This window comes from Salvelinus alpinus, chromosome 22 (assembly GCF_045679555.1).
Source record: "Salvelinus alpinus chromosome 22, SLU_Salpinus.1, whole genome shotgun sequence".
Classification (NCBI taxonomy): domain Eukaryota; kingdom Metazoa; phylum Chordata; class Actinopteri; order Salmoniformes; family Salmonidae; genus Salvelinus; species Salvelinus alpinus.
The window spans coordinates 33,939,301-33,960,615 of NC_092107.1; the positions used below are offsets into that span (position 1 = coordinate 33,939,301).

General features: G+C 43.4%; 1 protein-coding gene across 2 annotated transcripts; it reads left to right on the forward strand.

The window, feature by feature from the left end:
- The first annotated feature begins 1,570 nt into the window (after positions 1-1,570).
- On the forward strand, positions 1,571-17,874 carry LOC139549452 (amyloid beta precursor protein binding family B member 1-like). 2 transcript variants are annotated; one of them, XM_071359977.1, is made up of 14 exons: positions 1,571-1,778; positions 2,441-3,061; positions 3,207-3,415; positions 4,791-4,850; positions 5,240-5,316; positions 5,463-5,523; positions 5,711-5,857; positions 6,272-6,399; positions 10,598-10,712; positions 12,349-12,433; positions 12,523-12,618; positions 13,974-14,089; positions 14,204-14,380; positions 15,861-17,874. In XM_071359977.1, exons 2-14 carry the CDS (start codon positions 2,458-2,460, stop codon positions 16,014-16,016), a joined length of 2,031 nt encoding a protein of 676 aa, XP_071216078.1. In that variant the 5' UTR covers positions 1,571-1,778; positions 2,441-2,457; the 3' UTR covers positions 16,017-17,874. The 2 variants fall into 2 exon arrangements, with proteins under 2 accessions (XP_071216078.1, XP_071216080.1); XM_071359979.1 differs by having other exon boundaries at positions 12,523-12,603.
- Positions 17,875-21,315: the final 3,441 nt, after the last annotated feature.

Here is a 21,315-nt window from a genome sequence, read left to right on the forward strand (position 1 = left end):
AAGAAGACCTTGCATTCTTTAAGCTTTGAGGCTCCTTGAGTCAGTACTAAATTTAGTCGATGTGCATAGCAGTGAATGAATAAGGCCATCGGTGCCCTCTCCTTAACTTTAGCCTGCACCCCATTGAGTCCAGATGCCATGACTGCTGCGCCATCAAAACACTGTGCCACAACTTTATCCAGACTACATTCATTTTCCTCCAAGAAACGGAAAATAAGAGCGGCAATGTCATCAGCTCGCTTGCCGCTTGTCACATCTTCAAACCGGATAAATCGCTCCTTGACTCCCGTGTCCGTCACATAACGCAGGACGAGTGAGAGCTGTAGCTCCACTCTGGTGTCCCCAAACGTTTTCAAAAGCACCATTGCTTCTAAGTGCCCAGCCGTACTTTGGTGTCTCGTTGCTGCCTTGGTTAGACAACTCAAGTTTGCAAAGCCAATGTGGCTCCAAACACCAAATCGATCACTTGCAAATAATAGGCATTTCCAGCAGTACAGTTTGCAGTGCTTCTCGGAGCCTGTGAGCCATTGACAGCGCTCATAGTTGAAACTTTGAAAGTGGCGAACGAACGAACCCCTTTCCCGCCTGTGACAGGCTTTGTGGCGTCGGGCGACCTCTCCTTACAATGTCTAACTTTTCTTGAAAAGTTCGTCTTGAGAATGGCGTTATAATTATATCCTCGACCAAATCGATATCTTCTCCTCCTTCCGCCATTGTGGGTTCAAAAAACAGTAGAACGCGAATTAATTCGTTTATCAAATTTAGTTTCCTAGATCTGCATAGACCTGCCCATAGGACCTGCCTCTCAATATTGGTAATCCAATCAAAAGACGTGGACGCCCTACGCCTGCTAGCTGGCTCCTGTGTAACACTGGAGCCAGCCAGCAGGCGTACAATAGCCAACTCTAAAGCTGATTGGTTGACACAAAATTTTAATTTCCATTCACTTTAAGCTACAAGCGCCCGCACTGTTGATTCTGAAGGCCTGAGGGCAGATTTTAGACCCCTGGCAACACATGATGGCTGAATATGATTGGATAAAAGATCTAACGTAAAGACCAGCCCTCCAAATCTCAACCTGGGGCTGGAAGCAGTGCAACCAAGAGGAAAGCTATGAAATGAAGAGTATAACTCTTACTCTGGGGAATAATTTAATACATATTTGTGGGAAAATATATTTAAAAAAAAAAATTATATTCTGATGATGTTTAGGCCAGCAGAGAAGGCCTTGCAGGCCCTGACGGCCCACCACTGGGTCTACTATGTCATTGATTTAGTACTAAAATACCTATTTAAATCTCTTTTGATAATGCATTCTGTAGACTCCGATCAGCGATCATAGCTCCCGAGTGGCGAAGCGGTCTAAGGCACTGCATCTCAGTACAGTCCCTGGTTCGAATCCAGGCTGTTTCACATCCGACCGTGAGGAGTCTTATTAGGGCGGCGCACAATTGGCCCAGCGTCGTCCGGGCTTGGAAGTCATTGTAAATAAGAGTTTTGTTCTTAAATGACTTGGCTAGTTAAATAAAGGTTACATAAAAAAACATAATAATCATAAGATGGTTGAGTCAGAGATCCATCCGTACGAGGCAACACATTGACAAATTCGTGATGTACGCCCACCCACACCAAAACGTCTGTCACAACTCTGCACAACACCGCAGCATCAGCATCTGCTGGGAATCCAGATAAACGACACATCTACGCCTTCATAAATGATTGTGTAAATATGTAACAATAACGAGAATATATTTTATCGAAGGACACATACAGCAGAAGTAAGTAGATTTGGTAGCTAATGGTGCTCATGTTGAATTGCTGTTCTTTGTGCTCGTGTGCCAATTATGGCCATATTATTATGGGTTGATGGCGGATGATGCCTGTTATTTCAGATGGTCACCTAGCTAGCAAGGAGGCTAACGAAGCTTTCCTTTTAGTTGATTTAACGTTAGCTTAAACCACAGCTGGTATGTTAAATTAGCAACAATGCAGTATCTAGCTCTTGACATTGTCATGTCAATTACATTGTTATTGAATGCCTGATAAATTAGTAACTAGTGAGATAGCTAGAGAGGCCTAGCCAACTAATATTAGCTAGTAAGTTAGCTAGCTGTCTAGCGTAGCGATGTGTCATATCTCAATGTAGCTAGCTAATGGCGCAGTTAACATTAGCTAACGTTAGCTACCTAGCTTACCAGCTAGGTATTTTCTAATTTCGCTTTAATGAGTCAACGCTAGTTAGGCCGGGTAGCGAGCTAGCTTGCTAACATTACCTTTACCTTGCTAACTTACTAACGTTACAATGTCAAACAGTTGGCTAGCCAGCCAGGTCACTTGTCTCAAACTGACTCGTAACTAAACATTCGAGTGATCAGATGGGCAAATGCATATCTTAGCTATCTATTTTCTCTCTAACCATACCCTCCTCGATTCCCTTCAGAGCTGCTGTATAGTACCATGGGTGGCCATGATGATGATGACGTATCTTATCATGTAGCCAACAACCAACATCAAGATGAAGTGCTGAAAAACAAATTGAATGACAGCGGCCTTTGGAGTGACCAAGAATCCACAGACGGCAACAATGCTAAGTGGGTCAAGGAGGGCAAGAACCAACTGAGGAAAGTAGCTGAGAAACATCAGGACCAGAATGGGAACCAGGAGGACTTCTCCCCTCATGACACCAACGAGGAGGAGGAGCAGCAGAGGAACGAGGAGCAGACCAAATCTCCCAAGACCCTGGGCCTGAAGGAAGAAGAATCCAATACCATCCTGAAAGAGCCACTACTCATCAACACCCTGGTGTCTGTAGAGGATAAAGATGGTGAGGGCGAAGAAGACGACAAAGAGAAGGAAGATTCATCTGAGGCAGATGAAGAGGCCTGCAGTCTTATAGAGGAAGAGAGGGAGTCCGAGCAGAGGGATGCGGAGGCTGAAAGAGAGGGAAGAAATCCCTGTCTGCTGTTCTCTAATGTGAATGGAACACCAAGTGATGAAGAAACCAACTGGTCAGCACTGTCTCAGGAAAGCACTGTTGAAAGCCCTCCAAATGAAAACAAAGGTACGGGCGTGTTTGTTGAAATCAGTTGTGTGACTGTTTTGTTGGAACAATAATGATTATTGTCTAGTCTAACATAACAAGTGCTTCTCAGGTTGCAAGCGATGTTAAGACTCCTCGTTCTAACCCTCCCCTTCTCTCCACACAGAGTCCTTCTGGGACTCGGAGGCCTTTGAGGCGGACACAGACCTACCCTCTGGGTGGATGCGGGTTCGAGACACTTCAGGTACCTATTATTGGCACATCCCTACTGGCACTACTCAGTGGGAGCCCCCCTCCCCTCTGGACAAGGTGGGAGACTCCATGATGTCCTCCAGTATGTCCCTGGAGACAACACCCTGTGAGGAAGAGCCAGAGGTGAGATCTAACCCATAGGCCTTAGGGATGATTTGTGTTTTTTTTTTGCAAATGTATACATAAACTGATATCACATTTACATAAGTATTCGGACCTTTTACTCAGGACTTTGCTGAAGCACCTTTGGCAGCGATTACAGCCTTGTGTCTTGAGTATGCCGCTCCAAGCTTGGCACACCTGTATTTGGGGAGTTTCTCCCATTCATCTCTGCAGATCCTCTCAAGCTCTGTCAGGTTGGATGGGGAGTGTCGCTGCACAGCTATTTTCAGGTCTCTTCAGAGATGTTCGATCGGTTTCAAGTCCGGGCTCTGGCTGGGCCACGCAAGGACATTCAGAGACTTGTCCACGAAGCAACTGCTGCGTTGTCTTGGTTGTGTGCTTAGGGCTGTTGTCCTGTTGGAAGGTGAACCTTCACCCCAGTTTGAGGTTCTGAGCACTCTGAAGCAGGTTTTCATCAAGGATCTCTCAGTACTTCGCTCAGTTCATCTTTCCCTCAATCCTGACTAGTCTCCCAGTCTCTGGCGCTGAAAAACATCCCCACAGCATGATGCTGCTACAACCATGCTTCACCGTAGGGATGTTGCCAGGTTTCCTCCAGATGTGATGCTTGGTATTCAAGCCAAAGAGTTCAATCTTGGTTTCATCAGACCAGAGAATCTTGTTTCTCATGGTTTGAGGGTCCTTTAGGTGCCTTTTGGCAAACTCCAAGTGGGCTGTGATGTGCCTTTTACTGAGGAGTGGCTTCCGTCTGGCCACTCTACCATCAAGGCCTCATTGGTGGAGTGCTGCAGAGATGGTTGTCCTTCTGGAAGGTATCCCATCTCCACAGAGGAACTCTGGAGCTCTGTCAGTGACCATCGGTTTCTTGTTCACCTCCCTGACCAAGGCCCTTCTCCCCCGATTGCTAAGTTTGGCTGTGCGGCCAGCTCTAGAAAGATTCTTGGTGGTTCCAGACTTCTTCTGTTTTAAGAATGATGGAGGCCACTGTGCTTTTGGGGACTTTCAATGCTGCAGATCTCCCCAGATCTGTGCCTCGTCACAATCCTGTCTCGAAGCTATATGGACAATTCCTTCGACCACATAGTTTGGTTTTTGCTTTGACATTGTCAACTGTGGGGCCTTATATAGACATTTGTGTGCCTTTCCAAATCATGTCCAATCAATTGAATTTACGACAGGTGGACTCCAATCAAGTTGTAGATACATCTCAAGGATGATCGATGAAAACAGGATAGATCTGTTGTGGAATGTGGAAAAGTCAAGGGGTCTGAATACTTTCCGAATGTACTGTATATGTTCTGAGCAGACTTGAACTATGCTCTCCCAATTTAGACTATTTGGAGAAAAATGTAATGTTTTTGTCTGACTCTACTAGGAAACATGGGGGGACCTTTCTAACCCAGATGAAGGGACTAGTGATGGAGAGCTGTGGAAGGTAAGGGACAGCATGAATATTAATAAATACGAATGAGAATCAGGACATGGCCAAGACCTCACATTCAGAATATCCTTTAACACTGACAACACAGTAAAAAGAGAATCATTATTTTCATGTGTATGGAAAAAGGTTTTTTTATGTCTCCGATTATTAATTGGAAAACATAATTTGAAACATACTCAATGTAAACCCTCCCAACAGACACTGCGGATAAATCATTATTATGTGGGAAATAGTTGACATGGAAGCAGAAGCACTTGACATTTCATAGCTTCAACCATCAATATTTCAGTTTTAGAAACAGAGTTTAGAAAGCAGCACATTAGGATTTTGATCAACTTGGTGTTGATGAATTGACTAATTCATTGTCTTCTTGGTGATTGCAGGAGGGAGAGGTGGCATCTGACCAGAGCCTGAAGGAGTTTGAAGGGGCAACCCTGCGCTATGCATCCATCAACCTCAAGTAAGTCATGTGATAAGCCATCTCATTCTCAGCCAAAACACTCTCTTAAACCCTCCTCTCTCTCTCTCTCGTTCTTTCTCAAACAATAACGGACTGGTAACTGCCTTTTTAACTGCCTTTTTAACTGCCTTTTAACTGCCTTTTAGCTGTTCCCAATACGAGGAAGAAGAGAAACTTGATCCCCATGGCACTGACCTGGAGGCTAAGGTAAATTTGAAAATCACATTTACTCTCACTAAGATGCTGAGGCAGGAAGACTAGTCATCTGTCTGTCCCTTCCCTGTTAACATACAACTACTCTTCCCTTCCCTAATTGGACTGCGTTTGTCGGTTTATCTCTCTCCCTCTCTCTGGACCGTCCTGTGTTCTCTCTGGCCTTTATTTGCTATGACAGTATTTTGCTGTGCGCTCTCTGGGCTGGGTGGAGATGTCTGAAGAGGACATGGCACCGGGAAAGAGCAGCGTGGCTGTCAACAACTGCATCAGACAGCTGTCCTACCACAAACACAACCTCCACGACACTGCTGGCATCTGGGGAGAGGTGAGTCTGAGGAGCAGGGTCACAGGAAGGGACTGGGGTGGGCTTTTCCTGTCTGGGGGAAGAGCCTAGTGATGGGGTTGATGTCTGGGTGAAGACCTTCTGTTTACCTTGCTTTGTCTTTTTTTACCCAGCAACTGAAGCAATTACCTCTCACATTGACTGCTATTCCCTGCAGCTGCTCTGTGTTGAATAATGTTGAATACAGAGTAATTATAAACGTCCATATGGACCACTGCTTGGGAATGTCTCTTCATCTAAACCAAGGTTAAGTCTAACAGTTGTTTGCTAGAGTATTATTAGTTGTAGCACAGATGGGCACATTGAAATGTAATTTGATTGATTGCTATGCCATTCAATTTGCTGTGCATGGTGGTGATTCAGTAGGATAGTGATATGTTTGTGTTGTGTTACCAGGGTAAGGACATGCTGATGGTCCTGCAGAATGACACCATGAATCTGATCGACCCACTGGGACAGACTCTGCTGCACTCCCAGCCCATCGCCAGCATCCGCGTGTGGGGCGTGGGCCGAGACAATGGCAGGTCAGTGTCCACTAGAACAACCAGACACTGTTTGGCACCACATCTGCACTACTGTGGCAGTCAGTTAAGTGGTGTAGCTACTTTTACAGGAACAGAAAATGCTGTTTTAACTCTTTAGAAATTGTACTATTTTATATAGTGTTTATTTAGCGCTTTTTATTAGTTAATTGTCTATCTAGTCTTAGCAGTCACCTTACTATTACTTCATGACCATCCACACCTAATTAAGATATATTAGGCACTGGGAATTACATAATAGCTGGTAATTTGTTCCATTTTCTTAAAGATTCAGAAATCGCTCCGCGTTGCTAAAATTTGAATAGTTTTCCTATTTTCAGTTTGTGACCATACAAGCAAGTTTAGTGTAGAGCAGGTATTGCAATGCGGTCGGGGGTACGCCAAATAAAAATGTGATTCACATTTTAATTTTCTTTTTCTTTTTTTCTACACATTTTCAAACGGTCCATTTATATTTTCCAACGGGGCTATACATTTGGGTGAGGTTTTTTTCTTGCCTGAGTAGCCTCATTTCACTGCCCCCCGAAAAATGAAACCATCTAGTGTGTTCAGCGAAATAACACAATGTCAAATACAGGTAGCCTAGTCAAATAATTAACATCCATTCACATGAACTGTTATTCTCTCGGGGGAATTCCACTGACGGTCCGTATGTAGCCAAACGTAGCTGCTGCTCATGTTGGTATCTGTATTGATGGCGCAAAAGCCATGACAGGGAGACATAGTGGAGTGGTAATGCGCATGCAAGCAGTTGCTCCCGACACCACTTGGGTACACTGCAAATCAAATTTTATTTGTCACATACACATGGTTAGCAGATGTTAATGCGAGTGTAGCGAAATGCTTGTGCTTCTAGTTCCGACAATGCAGTAATATCCAACGAGTAATCTAACCTAACAATTTCACAACAACTACCTTATACACACAAGTGTAAAGGAATGAATAAGAAAATGTACATAGAGTATACATATAGAGTACAGTATATACATATGAGATAAGTAATGTAGGATATGTAAACATATAAAAGTGGCATTGTTTAAAGTGGCTAGTGATACATTACATCAAGATGCAGTAGATGGTATAGAGTACAGTATATACATATGAGATAAGTAATGTAGGATATGTAAACATATAAAAGTGCCATTGTTTAAAGTGGCTAGTGATACATTACATCAAGATGCAGTAGATGGTATAGAGTACAGTATATACATATGAGATGAGTAATGTAGGGTATGTAAACATTATATGAAGTGGCATTGTTTAAAGTGGCTAGTGATTAATGTATTTCATACATTTGTTCATTTTTAAAGTGGCTGGAGTTGAGTCAGTATATTGGCAGCAGCCACTAAATGTTAGTGGTGGCTGTTTAACAGTCTGATGGCCTTGAGATAGAAGCTGTTTTTCAGTCTCTCGGTCCCTGCTTTGATGCACCTGTACTGACCTCGCTTTCTGGATGATAGCGGGGTGAACAGGCAGTGGCTCGGGTGGTTGTTGTCCTTGATGATCTTTTTGGCCTTCCTGTGACATCGGGTGGTGTAGGTGTCCTGGAGGGCAGGTAGTTTGCCCCCAGTGATTCGTTGTGCAGACCTCACTACCCTCTGGAGAGCCTTACGGTTATGGGCGGAGCAGTTGCCGTACCAGGCGGTGATACAGCCCGACAGGATGCTCTCGATTGTGCATCTGTAAAAGTTTGTGTTTTTGGCGACAAGCCGAATTTCTTAAGCCTCCTGAGGCTGAAGAGGCGCTGCTGCGCCTTCTTCACCACGCTGTCTGTGTGGTTGGACCATTTCTTAACTTTCCACTATTGTCCCGTCGATGTGGATAGGGGGGTGTTCCATCTGCTGTTTCCTGAAGTCCACGATCATCTCCTTTGTTTTGTTGACGTTGAGTGTGAGGTTATTTTCCTGACACCACACTCCGAGGGCCTTCACCTCTTCCTTGTAGGCCGTCTCGTCGAGAGGTTCTTGCTGCCAAGGGAATGCCTGACAGCTTGAAAGACATTTTGGACACTACAGTGAAAATGGTTAACTTTGTTAAAGCAAGGCCCCTGAACTCTCGTGTATTTTCTGCGTTATGCAATGATATGGGCAGCGACCATGTAACGCTTTTAAAACATACAAAAGTGCGCTGGTTATCAAGGGGCAAAGTATTGAAAAAAAATGTAGATTTGAGAGATGAGCTTAAAGTTTTGTTTACTGACCATCATTTTCACTTGTCATCATGCCACCGGTCAGACGAGTTTCTCACACGACTGGCCTATCTGGGTCATGTTTTTTCTCACCTGAATGATCTGAATCTAGGATTACAGGGACTCCGCAACTATATTCAATGTGCGGGACAAAATTGAGTCTATGATTTAAGAAGTTGGAGCTCTTCTCTGTCTGCATTGACAAGGACAGCACACAGGTCTTTCCATCATTATTTGCACACAAATCATATGAACTCAAGCTTACGGACAATGTCAAATGTGATACAGCGAAGCACCCGAGTGAGTTTGGGGCGCAATTACAAAGGTACTTTCCTGAAACGGATGACACAAACTACTGGATTCATTATCCCCTTCATGCCCTGCCTCCAGTCACCGATATCTGAACAAGAAAGCCTCATTAAAACAAGCGGTTCTGTGACAATTGAATTTAATCAGAAGCCACTGCCAGATTTCTGGGCTGTACTCAGAGAATCCTGCCTTGGCAAATCGCGCTGTTAAGGCACTGATGCCCTTTGTAACCACGTACCTATCTGAGAGTGGATTCATGGCCCTCACTAGCATGAAAACTAAATATAGCCACATACTGTGTGTGGAAAATGATTTAAGATTGAGACTCTCCAATACAACACAACATTGCAGAGTTATGTGCATCTTTTCAAGCACACTATTCTCATTAACCTGTGGTGAGTTATTCACAATTTTCGATGAACAAATAAGGTTTTATATGTAAGATGGCTAAATAAAGAGTCAAATTATTGATTATTATTATTTGTGCCCTGGTCCTATAAGAGCTATTTGTCACTTCCCACGAGCCGGGTTGTGACAAACTCACACTCATTCTTATGTTTACTAAATGTAGTGTGCGTGTGGCGGGCTAACAATGATGTAAAAAAACTACATTTGAGACTTCGCTGACCCTGGTGCTAGAGGGGGTACGCAGCTGGAGGTTGAATGTTTGAAGGGGTACGGGGCTATAAAAAGTTTGCGAACCACTGGTGTAGAGAATCAAATTGTACCATCTAAACCGCAGTGAAATATATTTTCCATAACTAAAAGTATTGTTTTCAGCTGTTTGAAACTGGGGTACAAAACCGGAAGTAAAAGATGCGAAAGCGAAGCACGGGAAGCATAGAAATAGAGCAAATACAATAGCTCTGCCGCGTCTTAGACTTGCTTTCAATCCGAATGAGATCTATAACACTTTTCTATGTGAATTTGGTCGAATCCACCAAATAAGTTACATATTGCCACTTTAAGTATTACTAAAACATGTTAATTTTCATGCCTTAGGGTTGAGTTTTCCCATCCTAGAGCTCTGGATGTGGGTCTGTTTCCCATTTATTTGCCCATTTTTAAAAACTGAATCATTTAAGGCTGCATGTACACAGGCAGCCCAGTTCTGATCTTTTTTCCTCTAATTGGCCTTTTGACCAATCACATCAGATCTTTTTAGAGCTGAACTGATTAGTAAAAACACCAATTAGTTCGAAACAAGTCTGAATTGGGCTGCTATGAGTCCAATGGTCCAATGGCAGCCTATGAGTCCAATGGCATGCTCAAATACTGCAACCCTGAGACACCACTGCCCTCTGGTGGGTTGTCCATCGTATTGCAATTACATTTACTTTCAAGGCATTGGCATTCACTTAATATCAGATTTTCGTTTTGGACTAGTGTTTTTGTAATAACTGTGATTTAACTGATCATTATTTATTTTCATGCTGCATTTTGCTGCCCTATACAGGGAAAGGTATTGTACACATTTCTCTTTGGTCTTTATGCTCTCATGTCCCATTGTGTTTTTCCTACATATAGTTTAATTGATTATATTGTCATATCTAACATGATTCATTGCAATCATTTTTGTGTTTTCTGTTTTTCTTCTCTGTTGCTATAATTCAATTTAGAGAAATGCATTTGGTTCATGTACCAGTATGTAAATGGTGTACTTTTCTGTATTTGTTACAACAGAGACTTTGCTTATGTAGCGCGAGACAACCTGACCCAGGTCCTCAAGTGTCACGTGTTCCGCTGTGACTCACCTGCCAAGAACATCGCCACCAGTCTGCATGAGATGTGCTCCAGGGTGATTCTCCTATGTCTTCTATGTCACATACACTACTGGTCCAAAGGTTTAGAACACCTACTCATTCAATGGTTTTTCTTTGTTTTTACTATTTTCTACATTGTAGAATAATAGTGAAGACCTCAACTATGAAATAACAAATGGAATCATGTAATAACTAAAAAAGCCACCCTTTGCCTTGATGACAGCCTTGCACACTCTTGGCTTTCTCTCAACCAGCTTCACCTGGATTGCTTTTTCAACAGTCTTGAAGGAGTTCCCACATATGCTGAGCACTTGTTGGCTGCTTTCCCTTCACTCTGCGGTCCGACTCATCCCAAACCATCTCCATTTGGTTGAGGTTGGGTGATTGTGGAGGCCAGATCATCTGATGCAGCCCCCCATCACTCTCCTTCTTGGTAAAATAGCCCTTACACAGCCTGGAGGTATGTTGTGTCATTGTCCTGTTGAAAACAAAAGATAGTCCCACTAAGCCCAAACCAGATGAGATGGTGTATCGCTGCTGTGGCAGCCATGCTGGCTAAGTGTGCCTTAAATTCTAAATAAATCAGTGTCACCAGCAAAGTACCCCCACACCATAACACCACCTCCTCCATGCTTCACAGTGTGAAATACACATGCAGCGATGATCTTTTCACCCACTCTGCGTCTCATAAAGACACGACTGTTGGAACCAAAAATCTCCAATTTGGATTCCAGAACAAAGGACAGATTTCCACTGGACTAATGTCCATTGCTCGTGTTTCTTGGCCCAAGCAAGTCTCTTCATCTTATTGGTGTCCTTTAGTAGTGGTTTCTTTAAAGCAATTCAACCATGAATGCCTGATTTCAAGAAGTCTCCTCTGAACAGTTGATGTTGAGATGTGTCTGTTACTTGAACTCTGAAGCATTTACTTGGGCTGCAATTTCTGAGGCTGGTAACTCTAATGAACTCATCGTCTGCAGCAGAGGTAACTCTGGGTCTTCCATTCCTGTGGCGGTCCTCATGAGAGCCAGTTTCACCATAGCACTTGCTTGATGATTTTTGCGACTGCACTTGAAGAAATGTTCAAAGTTCTTGAAATGTTCCAGATTGACTGACCTTCATGTCTTAAAGTAACGGACTATTGTTTCTCTTTGCTTATTTGAGCTTTTCTTGCCATAATATGGACTTGGTCTATTAGCACATAGGGGTGGTATACGGAAGATAGCCCTACCTAATAACAACACAACTGATTGTCTCAAACGCATTAAGAAGGAAAGAAATTCCACAAATTAACTTTGAACAAGGCACACCTTTTAATTGAAATGACTACCAGGTGACTACCTTATGAAGCTGGTTGAGAGAATGCCAAGAGTGTGCAAAGCTGTCATCTAGGCAAAGGGTTGCCATTCGAAGAATCTCAAATATAAAATATATTTTGATTTAACACTTTTTTTGGTTACTTTGTTTGTTTTTTGGTTATTTCATAGTTTTGATGTCTTCACTATTATTCTACAATGTAGAAAATAGTAAAAATATAGAAAAACCCTTGAATGAGTAGGTGTTTAACTTCTGACTGGTAGTGTATCTAATATACTATTTCCTGTGGAATGACTCATTTCATGATGACTTGAACATGTCTTTCTCTCTCTTTCTCTCTCTCTGTACATTCAGATAATGACAGAGAGGAAGCTTTCCAAGCCATTTCTGAGCAGGTACAATTATGACCAGTGCAAACCCATGGAGATTCCTGCTCAAGGTAACCCCTGTGATAGGGTTATAGAGTTAATTTTATAACAGACGTACAACACTAGACACTAACTCCCTTCACATCTTCTTCCTCTGCAGAGTTTCCCGTTCCAAAAAATGAGAATTTCCAACGTTTCCTTGTGTATTACCTTGGTAACGTACCTGTGTCCAAGCCTGTAGGTAAGGGACGCATGGGTAAGGAAATATTTTATTTACTTAGTTGTTAGGTAAATACACTATATATACAAAAGTATGTGGACACCCCTTTAAGTTAGTGGATTCCAGCTACACCTTTTGCTGATAGGTGTATAAAATCGAGCACACAGCCATGCAATCTCCATACTCAAACATTGGCAGTAGAATGGCCTTACTGAAGAGCTCAGTGACTTTCAACGTGGCACCAACATAGAATGCCTTTCCAACAAGTCAGCTTGTCAAATTTCTGCCCTGTTACAGCTGCCCCGGTCAACTGTAAGTGCTTTTATTTTGAAGTGGAAACGTCTAGGAGCAACAACGGCTCAGTCGCGACGTTGTAGGCGACACAAGCTCACAGAACATGGCTGCCAAGTGCTGAAGCGTGTAAAAATCATCTGTCCTTTGTTGCAACACTCACTACTGAGTTCCAAACTGCCTCTGAAAGCAATGTCAGTGCAAAAACTGTTAGTCGGGAGCTTAATGAAATGGGTTTTCATGGCCGAGCAGCCGCACACCATCCTAAGATCACCATACTCAATGCCAAACATCGGCTGGAGTGGTGTAAAGCTCACCACCATTGGACTCTGGAGCAGTGGAAACGCATTCTCTTGAGTGATGAATCACGCTTCACCGTCTGACGGATGAATCTGGGTTTGGCGAATGCCAGCGGAACGCTACCTGCCCCAATGCATAGTGCCACCTGTAAAGTTTGGTGGAGAAATAATGGTCTGGGGCAGTTTTTCATGTTTTGGGTTAGGCCCCTTAGTTCCAGTGAAGAGATCTTAATGCTACAGCATACGATGACATTCTATACTATTCTGTGCTGCCAACTTTGTGGCAACAGTTTGGGGAAGGCCCTTCCCTGTTTCAACATGACAATGCCCCGTCCACAAAGAGAGGTCCATACAGAAATGGTTTGTCGAGATCAGTGTGGAAGAACTTGGCTGGCCTGCACAGAGCCCTGACCTCAACCCCATCGAACACCTTTAGGATGAATTGGAACGCCGACTCCGAGCCAAGCCTGATCGCCCAACCTTACTAATGCTCTTGTGGCTGAATGGAAGCAAGTCCCCGCAGTAATGTTCCAACATCTAGTGGAAAGCCTTCCCAGAAGAGCGGAGGCTGTTATAGCAGCAAAGGGGGGACCGACTCCATATTAATGTCCATGATTTTGGAATAAGATGTTCGATGAGCAGGTGTCCACATACTTTTGGTCATGTATATCTATGCAGTAAAACATCTAGCAGTGCTCTGTGTGGGACTGTGTTTTGCTTCACTGCATACATGGCTAGATGGCTCCTCCCATGCAGTTACCTTGAGGATACTGTTAACAGTAGAACGTTCTCGTCTCCTAGGTGTGGACACAATCAGTGATGCTTTGGCGGCTGCAATGAACAGCACAGGGAAGCAGGATTGGACCCCCGTCTCTGTCAACGTGGCCCCTGCCACTATCACCATCCTCACCAGAGAGGTAGTTACTAACTAACCCATCCACACCGTCATCTCCGTTACACAGACTATTAGTAGGGGTCATGTCAGTATGGCTCTATCCTGACTGTGATGTGTGTTCCCTTGTCCTCCCCAGACTGAAGAGGTTTTGTCAGAGTGCCGGGTGCGGTTCCTGTCTTTCATGGGTGTGGGGAAGGACGTCCACACCTTTGCCTTCATCATGGCCGAGGGCCCCGGGGACTTCATCTGTCACATGTTCTGGTGTGAGCCCAACGCTGCCAGCCTGAGTGAGGCGGTGCAGGCCGCCTGCATGGTGGGTCACCAGACTGAACAGTGGACTCCATTATGGATTAACAAGTGGTCTAGAGAGACTGCCTGGAGGATGATATGTTGTCTATAATATAGAACATTTCATGAATGCCTGTCAATGTTTCCTTGAAGAGTATTGATCAAATCAAATTTATTTATATAGCCCTTCTTACATCAGCTGATATCTCAAAGTGCTGTACAGAAACCCAGCCTAAAACTCCAAACAGCAAGCAATGCAGGTGTAGAAGCATGGTGGCTAGGAAAAACTCCCTAGAAAGGCCAAAACCTAGTGAGGAACCAGGCTATGAGGGGTGGCCAGTCCTCTTCTGGCTGTGCCGGGTGGAGATTATAACAGAACATGGCCAAGATGTTCAAATGTTCATAAATTACCAGCATGGTCAAATAATAATAATCACAGTGGTTGTCGAGGGTGCAGCAAGTCAGCACCTCAGGAGTAAATGTCAGTTGGCTTTTCATAGCCGATCATTAAGAGTATCTCTACCGTTCCTGCTGTCTCTAGAGAGTTGAAAACAGCAGGTCTGGGACAGGTAGCACGTCCGGTGAACAGGTCAGGGTTCCATAGCCGCAGGCAGAACAGTTGAAACTGGAGCAGCAGCACGGCCAGGTGGACTGGGGACAGCAAGGAGTCATCATGCCAGGTAGTCCTGAGGCATGGTCCTAGGGCTCAGGTCCTCCGAGAGAGAGAAAGAGAGAATTAGAGAGAGCATACTTAAATTCACACAGGACACCGGATAAGACAGGAGAAGTACTCCAGATATAACAAACTGACCCTAGCCCCCCGACACATAAACTACTGCAGCATAAGTACTGAAGGCTGAGAAAGGAGGGGTCAGGAGACACTGTGGCCCCATCCGATGATACCCCCGGACAGGGCCAAACAGGCAGGATATAACCCCACCCACTTTGCCAAAGCGCATCCCCTACACCACTAGAGGGATATCTTCAACCACCAACTTACCATCCTGAGACAAGGCCGAGTATAGCCCACAAAGATCTCCGCCACGGCACAACCCAAGGGGGGGCGCCAACCCAGACAGGAAGATCACGTCAGTGGCTCAACCCACTCAAGTGACGCACCCCTCCTCGGGGCGGCATGACAGAGCACCAGTAAGCCAGTGACTCAGACCCTGTAATAGGGTTAGAGGCAGAGAATCCCAGTGGAGAGAGGGGAACCGGCCAGGTAGAGACAGCAAGGGCGGATTGTTGCTCCAGAGCCTTTCCGTTCACCTTCACACTCCTGGGCTAGACTACACTCAATCATATGACCCACTGAAGAGCTTTACTTCAGTAAAGACTTAAAGGTTGAGACCGAGTCTGCGTCTCTCACATGGGTAGGCAGACCATTCCATAAAAATGGAGCTCTATAGGAGAAAGCCCTGCCTCCAGCTGTTTGCTTAGAAATTGTTGATGTGTTTGTGTCTTTACTGATGGAGTCCTGTTGTATGTCTGTGTTCTGTCCTCAGCTGCGCTACCAGAAGTGTCTGGACGCGAGGCCTCCCAGCCTGGGCTCCTGCCTGCCCACTCCCCCTGCTGACTCCGTGGCCCGCCGGGTCAGGATTGGGGTCCAGAGTCTACTGGGAAGCTTCAAGCAGTACAGGTCAGGGTCCCAGTCCCCCTGAGCAGAAGAGAGAAGATCTCTTCCCCACCAACACTAACCCATCACAGCAGCTCCAGCTCATTCCTCTCTCTTTCTCCCTTTCCTATCGGACTCTTTTTGGCCTTCCTTAGAGAATGTCTTGTCATTAGTGTATGGCGTTATATGTAACTGAGGAAATGCTTACTTACTAGTGATTGCAAAGTGTTTTTCTATACATCTACTGTATAACTCTCCTTTAGCTTTGTACTCAAACTGAATGAGCCCTGACAACGACCCATTGTTTGTTCTGTTGCTGGGATTTCATCTGTTTGTCTCTATTTTTGTGTTTTAGCAGAAACTATGTCTGGCAGGAAGTGTTCGTATGATGGGATGTAAGTACATGTTTCTTCACAGTAGGACGTTAGGACGTATTCAGGACGATTCCACACAGAAATACATCTAATTTCTTCCTCACTGCAATTATGGTTGAGTCATGGGGCCATGCTCCTCCAAACAGTAACACCTCTTTTTCTACTGGTGTCTAAAGAAGGTCATGCAATCAAGAACCTAGTATAGTAGTCTCCTGATGTTTGTTTTCTACCATGTCAATATCCTGTACACTCCTCAGCCTTTCTACTCCTGCCCAAATGAGCTTCTTGACACTAGCCATCTAAGAGCCCAAGTAGAGTGTGTTGTAGTCTTCCGTTAAATAAGTGTAGAATCATGTGCCACGCCGTAGTGAACAACCACTGATTTCAAGGTATACTGGAGTTGTTTCCCATACATTTTCATGAACATTTGCAAGTTCAGTGCTTGTGTGCAATAATCAGACTTTCCTGTGTGTGGTGTTGGTAGAATGGCTTCCATAGGCTTATATAGCAGCACACACTGTGCTGTGGTTTCTTTAATGTAGGGGCCTGGCTATATCTGACTAGTGCTTGGCCAACAAAAAGAGCCAATGGTGAAAATAGACTTCTGGTCATGAAAAAGTGACCTATAAAATACAGCATCTCAAGGCCTCGGTTTTCCATCTGTTAGTCAACCACAGCTTTTAACCACCTCCACTGTATAGTAGTGTAGGACCTCACCACACACTGCGTGTTTTAATAGCTTAGAGGAATAACCAGGGTCATATCTGCCTGCAGCGGTTTAGTGCTGAACTCTTAGTTATTGTAACATACTAGATGTGTGCTACTTCATGGTAAAGAGGGCTGAATTCTGTACCTGTTAAGTGTTTGTAAGGCATGTCACTAGCCTGTATCCGTGTCTATCAATATATATATAAGCTAGCTAGTAGTAGATTAGTTGTCACTGTCAGGTCCTTTCCACTGAGTAGCTGAGAGCAGGTCAGTATATGTTTCCCTGGGACAGGGATAACATTGAGAGGATGACTGCAGTGGTTTTAGGATTCTGTTCTTCCACTTTTTGCTCTGTTTGGCCCTGGACACTCTTAAGTAATGTGTGTTCTATTGGTAGTATACACTATCATGGACACTACTGAGGAGCAGTTGTGCATTTTTGATTATTGATTGTATTAGAGAACACAAGTCTGAGAATAGTTGTGGTTTTTAATGTTTCAAAAAACAAATGAATTGGGTTTGTCAGAAGTATTTAGTGCAATAGTTATTTGACCTATAACAAAATAAAACTTGTAAAATATAGAAACACTATCTGAAATTAGACTAGATTGTATAATACTATAGTGTATCTATTGTCACCGCTCACTTATCATTGTGCTCCTTTTTCTAATTCTCTTACGTTAGTACTTCCAAGGTCAACATTAAAAACAAGATGAGTGTTGGAACACTAGCTTATTCATTTATTTCACAATTTATGTAAATTAGGTGTATAAAATGTATCTGTATATAAAAGTCCCTGCACAATAAATAAATGTGAACATATCTTATTTTTGCTGTTGCATATTTTTTTGCAGAATTTGCATGTTTTTGGTGTGATGTGACTGAGTGAAGCCATGTGGATTGGAGAGATTGTATTCCAAAGAGCAGTTATTAGATTAGATCTGTCTGTAAATTATGTCTCCTTTCGTAACTGGTGGTAGAACCATAGAAATCCTAAATTTTCAATCAATGTTTTTTATCTAACAATTCCTGGCAATCCCATTAAAATGGAAGAGAAGCCAGGCAGGCTGTCAAGTCCTTTTCATATGTATGAAACCTGCTGACATTGGTTTTACCATATGTATTGTGAGAGGTGCAAGAATAGAGATAGATAGTGGACTCATTGTATCTGTGCCATTATAGCTTCTGTGACAGCCTCAAGGGCGCTGACCATGTTATCTCCATTTTGAAGTAGTCCATTTTCTTCACGATTGGCTGATCCCTCCTGATGACTCAGTTGGACATGACTCCAACGGGTCACCAGGATGGTTTGGTTGATGAAGTTGGAAGTCCCACCCAGTTGATTACATTAAAATTATGGAAGCCCTCAATGGCGCTGCCTATGCTAATACGGCCTTTTGGCCAATAAAGGCCTCTATCATTCTCTGTGGGTGCAATTACCATGCATGAATAACATGCAGATATAATATGCAGATTTCACCCCATGTCATCTGTTTATTCATGACTGTATGCTGCCCCCTCCTGGTGTGTTCAAAATGCCCAGGGACAGAGGCTGGAAATAGGCTGGTTATTGTTTCCGTGGGAGATGATTTTGAGGATGAAAGGATACTGTATATAGGCTGGTTATTGTTTCCGTGGGAGATGATTTTGGGGATGAAAGGATACTGTATATAGGCTGGTTATTGTTTCCATGGGAGATGATTTTGGGGATGAAAGGATACTGTATATAGGCTGGTTATTGTTTCCGTGGGAGATGATTTTGGGGATGAAAGGATACTGTATATAGGCTGGTTATTGTTTCCATGGGAGATGATTTTGGGGATGAAAGGATACTGTATATAGGCTGGTTATTGTTTCCATGGGAGATGATTTTGGGGATGAAAGGATACTGTATATAGTCTGGTTATTGTTTCCATGGGAGATGATTTTGGGGATGAAAGGATACTGTATATAGTCTGGTTATTGTTTCCGTGGGAGATGATTTTGGGGATGAAAGGATACTGTATATAGTCTGGTTATTGTTTCCGTGGGAGATGATTTTGGGGATGAAAGGATACTGTATATAGGCTGGTTATTGGTTCCGTGGAGATGATTTTGGGGATGAAAGGATACTGTATATAGGCTGGTTATTGTTTCCATGGGAGATGATTTTGGGGATGAAAGGATACTGTATATAGTCTGGTTATTGTTTCCATGGGAGATGATTTTGGGGATGAAAGGATACTGTATATAGTCTGGTTATTGTTTCCATGGGAGATGATTTTGGGGATGAAAGGATACTGTATATAGGCTGGTTATTGGTTCCGTGGAGATGATTTTGGGGATGAAAGGATACTGTATATAGGCTGGTTATTGTTTCCATGGGAGATGATTTTGGGGATGAAAGGTGCACATCAAGTGGTTCAGGCCCAGATGGGTAATGGACTCTCCGTCGATACGAGGATATCTCTCCTATTCCCTGCCAGCGGGACTGCACTGCGGTGGGACACATCAAGGGCTTGGTGGTAATCGGGTCCTTTTTAAGGGATTGGCCAGCTCCCCGCCCCATTTACGCTGTGGACTGGTTGTGTGTTTGGGGTTTTGCTTGTGTTCCCTCGTCCCTCATGTTTCCGATGTAGTTTGATTAATTTGTGGCGTGCTGGCTGACAGTGGGTGGGTGTCTGAGTTCAGTGTCTTGTTGATGGAGGTGACACATATCAAAGACCTTCTACACTTTGCTACCTCCACCCAGAACGGAGGTTATTTTAGCCTATACATCTGTATTCTCAAACAACATGCTATAGATTTGATCTTGGTTATTGTTAAGTAATGTGTTAGAAAATAATATATAATATATAAGTCCTTACATGAAAATGTGCTCTTCGAAAGCAACAAAATATAATTATTTCTGTCTCTTTTGATTTTCCTATATCCCCAAATGTAATCATATTGTTCCATATGATTATGAATGTGCGGTGGTATGTTTTTCACCGTCCATGCTTAAATCCCATTGTTTTGTGTCTTTATTCCACTGTTTGCCATCACGCTGAAACACAGTTCTGATGGCTATTCCACGTGTGTGAGTGTCTGACTAGATTTACTTACACGTGTGCCTGTGGTAGTCTTTCACACTGTGTCAATCACAATTTAAAGAAGTTCGGCTCACGGAGAAATAATCACAATTATAATTATTTTTATAATTATGCATACAGCATTTGTGTAATGGAGATTCATATTGAGTAATGAATGTGTAGTCTTGTGGAACGTTGCTTCTCCTCTCAGAGTTGAGGAGTGGGCTCACATCTTCACTGCTGGGCACTTTAATCTAATCACACATCTACAGTAGAACAGCCTGGATAAAGGAAGTGAACAGCAGCTTCACCTTAAACCTGATATCAAGGTCTGACAGAGATGATCGAAATCCCTGTAGAATACATCCTCCTCGTGGTTCTCATGGTGTGAATATATCCACTTCACTGAATGAGGATTGTCAAATCCCTGAGAGGCTTTCTGGTGGAAATGTGCGTTTATTAAGAAGGTACTTTTGTTTTTCCTCTTTTTTTGAGATCTGTAGTTTCTGGTCGTCAGGAAAGAAGCTGTTGGGCTCTGAGTGTCAGTCAGGTCACAGTGAATCGATCACAACCACAGGAGAGGAATTTGCACAACACAGAGGTGTATCAACTTCACAGAGTCAGGAGGGAGAAAGAGAGGGAAGGTAACAAAGGATGGACTGCGCCAGGCAGCCTCTCTCCTGCTGAGGTAGAAAACTAGGATGTACTGGAGAGATGGAAAAAGGGATAGACAAGAAGCTGGTGCTTTGTAGGAATTCATCGTGTGTGTATTGATGTTGGCTTTCAGATGTTTTGTTTACGTTTCTACCCTTTCATGACAAAATGTAACTTCTATCTTATGACATTCTATGTGTCAAAAGCTTTTTAGTATTTTGAGGTAGCACTATACATAATGAAGATAAATGTAGGCTACATATAATGGCAGAGTTTGTCTTTAAAATGTTTTCTTCAGGGCTGATGGGTTTATGTCAACGTTTCCTTTGTCATGTGTCCCATAACATTGGTTGAATTTTTTGTCACAAATATTCAGAGCACATAAAATGCAATGTGACTGAAAATGGTTGATTGAGTTTGATTTTGGGGATGTTCATGGGGAATATATGCAAATGCATGTGTGTGGTTCTATTAGTGGAAGGTTCCTCCGGTGGTTTTAGTCTTTTGTTTCCTGTCCCATGTGCATTGAGTGAAAGGTTCAAAGGGCATATTCCTGAAC

Excerpts from the sequence above, each read along its gene's own strand:
- LOC139549452 (XM_071359977.1), top strand. The coding sequence starts at position 2,458 with ATGGGTGGCCATGATGATGATGACGTATCTTATCATGTAGCCAACAAC. Across the intron at positions 12,619-13,973 it reads TGTAGGTAAGGGACGCATGG|GTGTGGACACAATCAGTGAT; the intron begins GTAAGGAAATAT and ends CTCGTCTCCTAG. Across the intron at positions 14,090-14,203 it reads TCACCATCCTCACCAGAGAG|ACTGAAGAGGTTTTGTCAGA; the intron begins GTAGTTACTAAC and ends TGTCCTCCCCAG.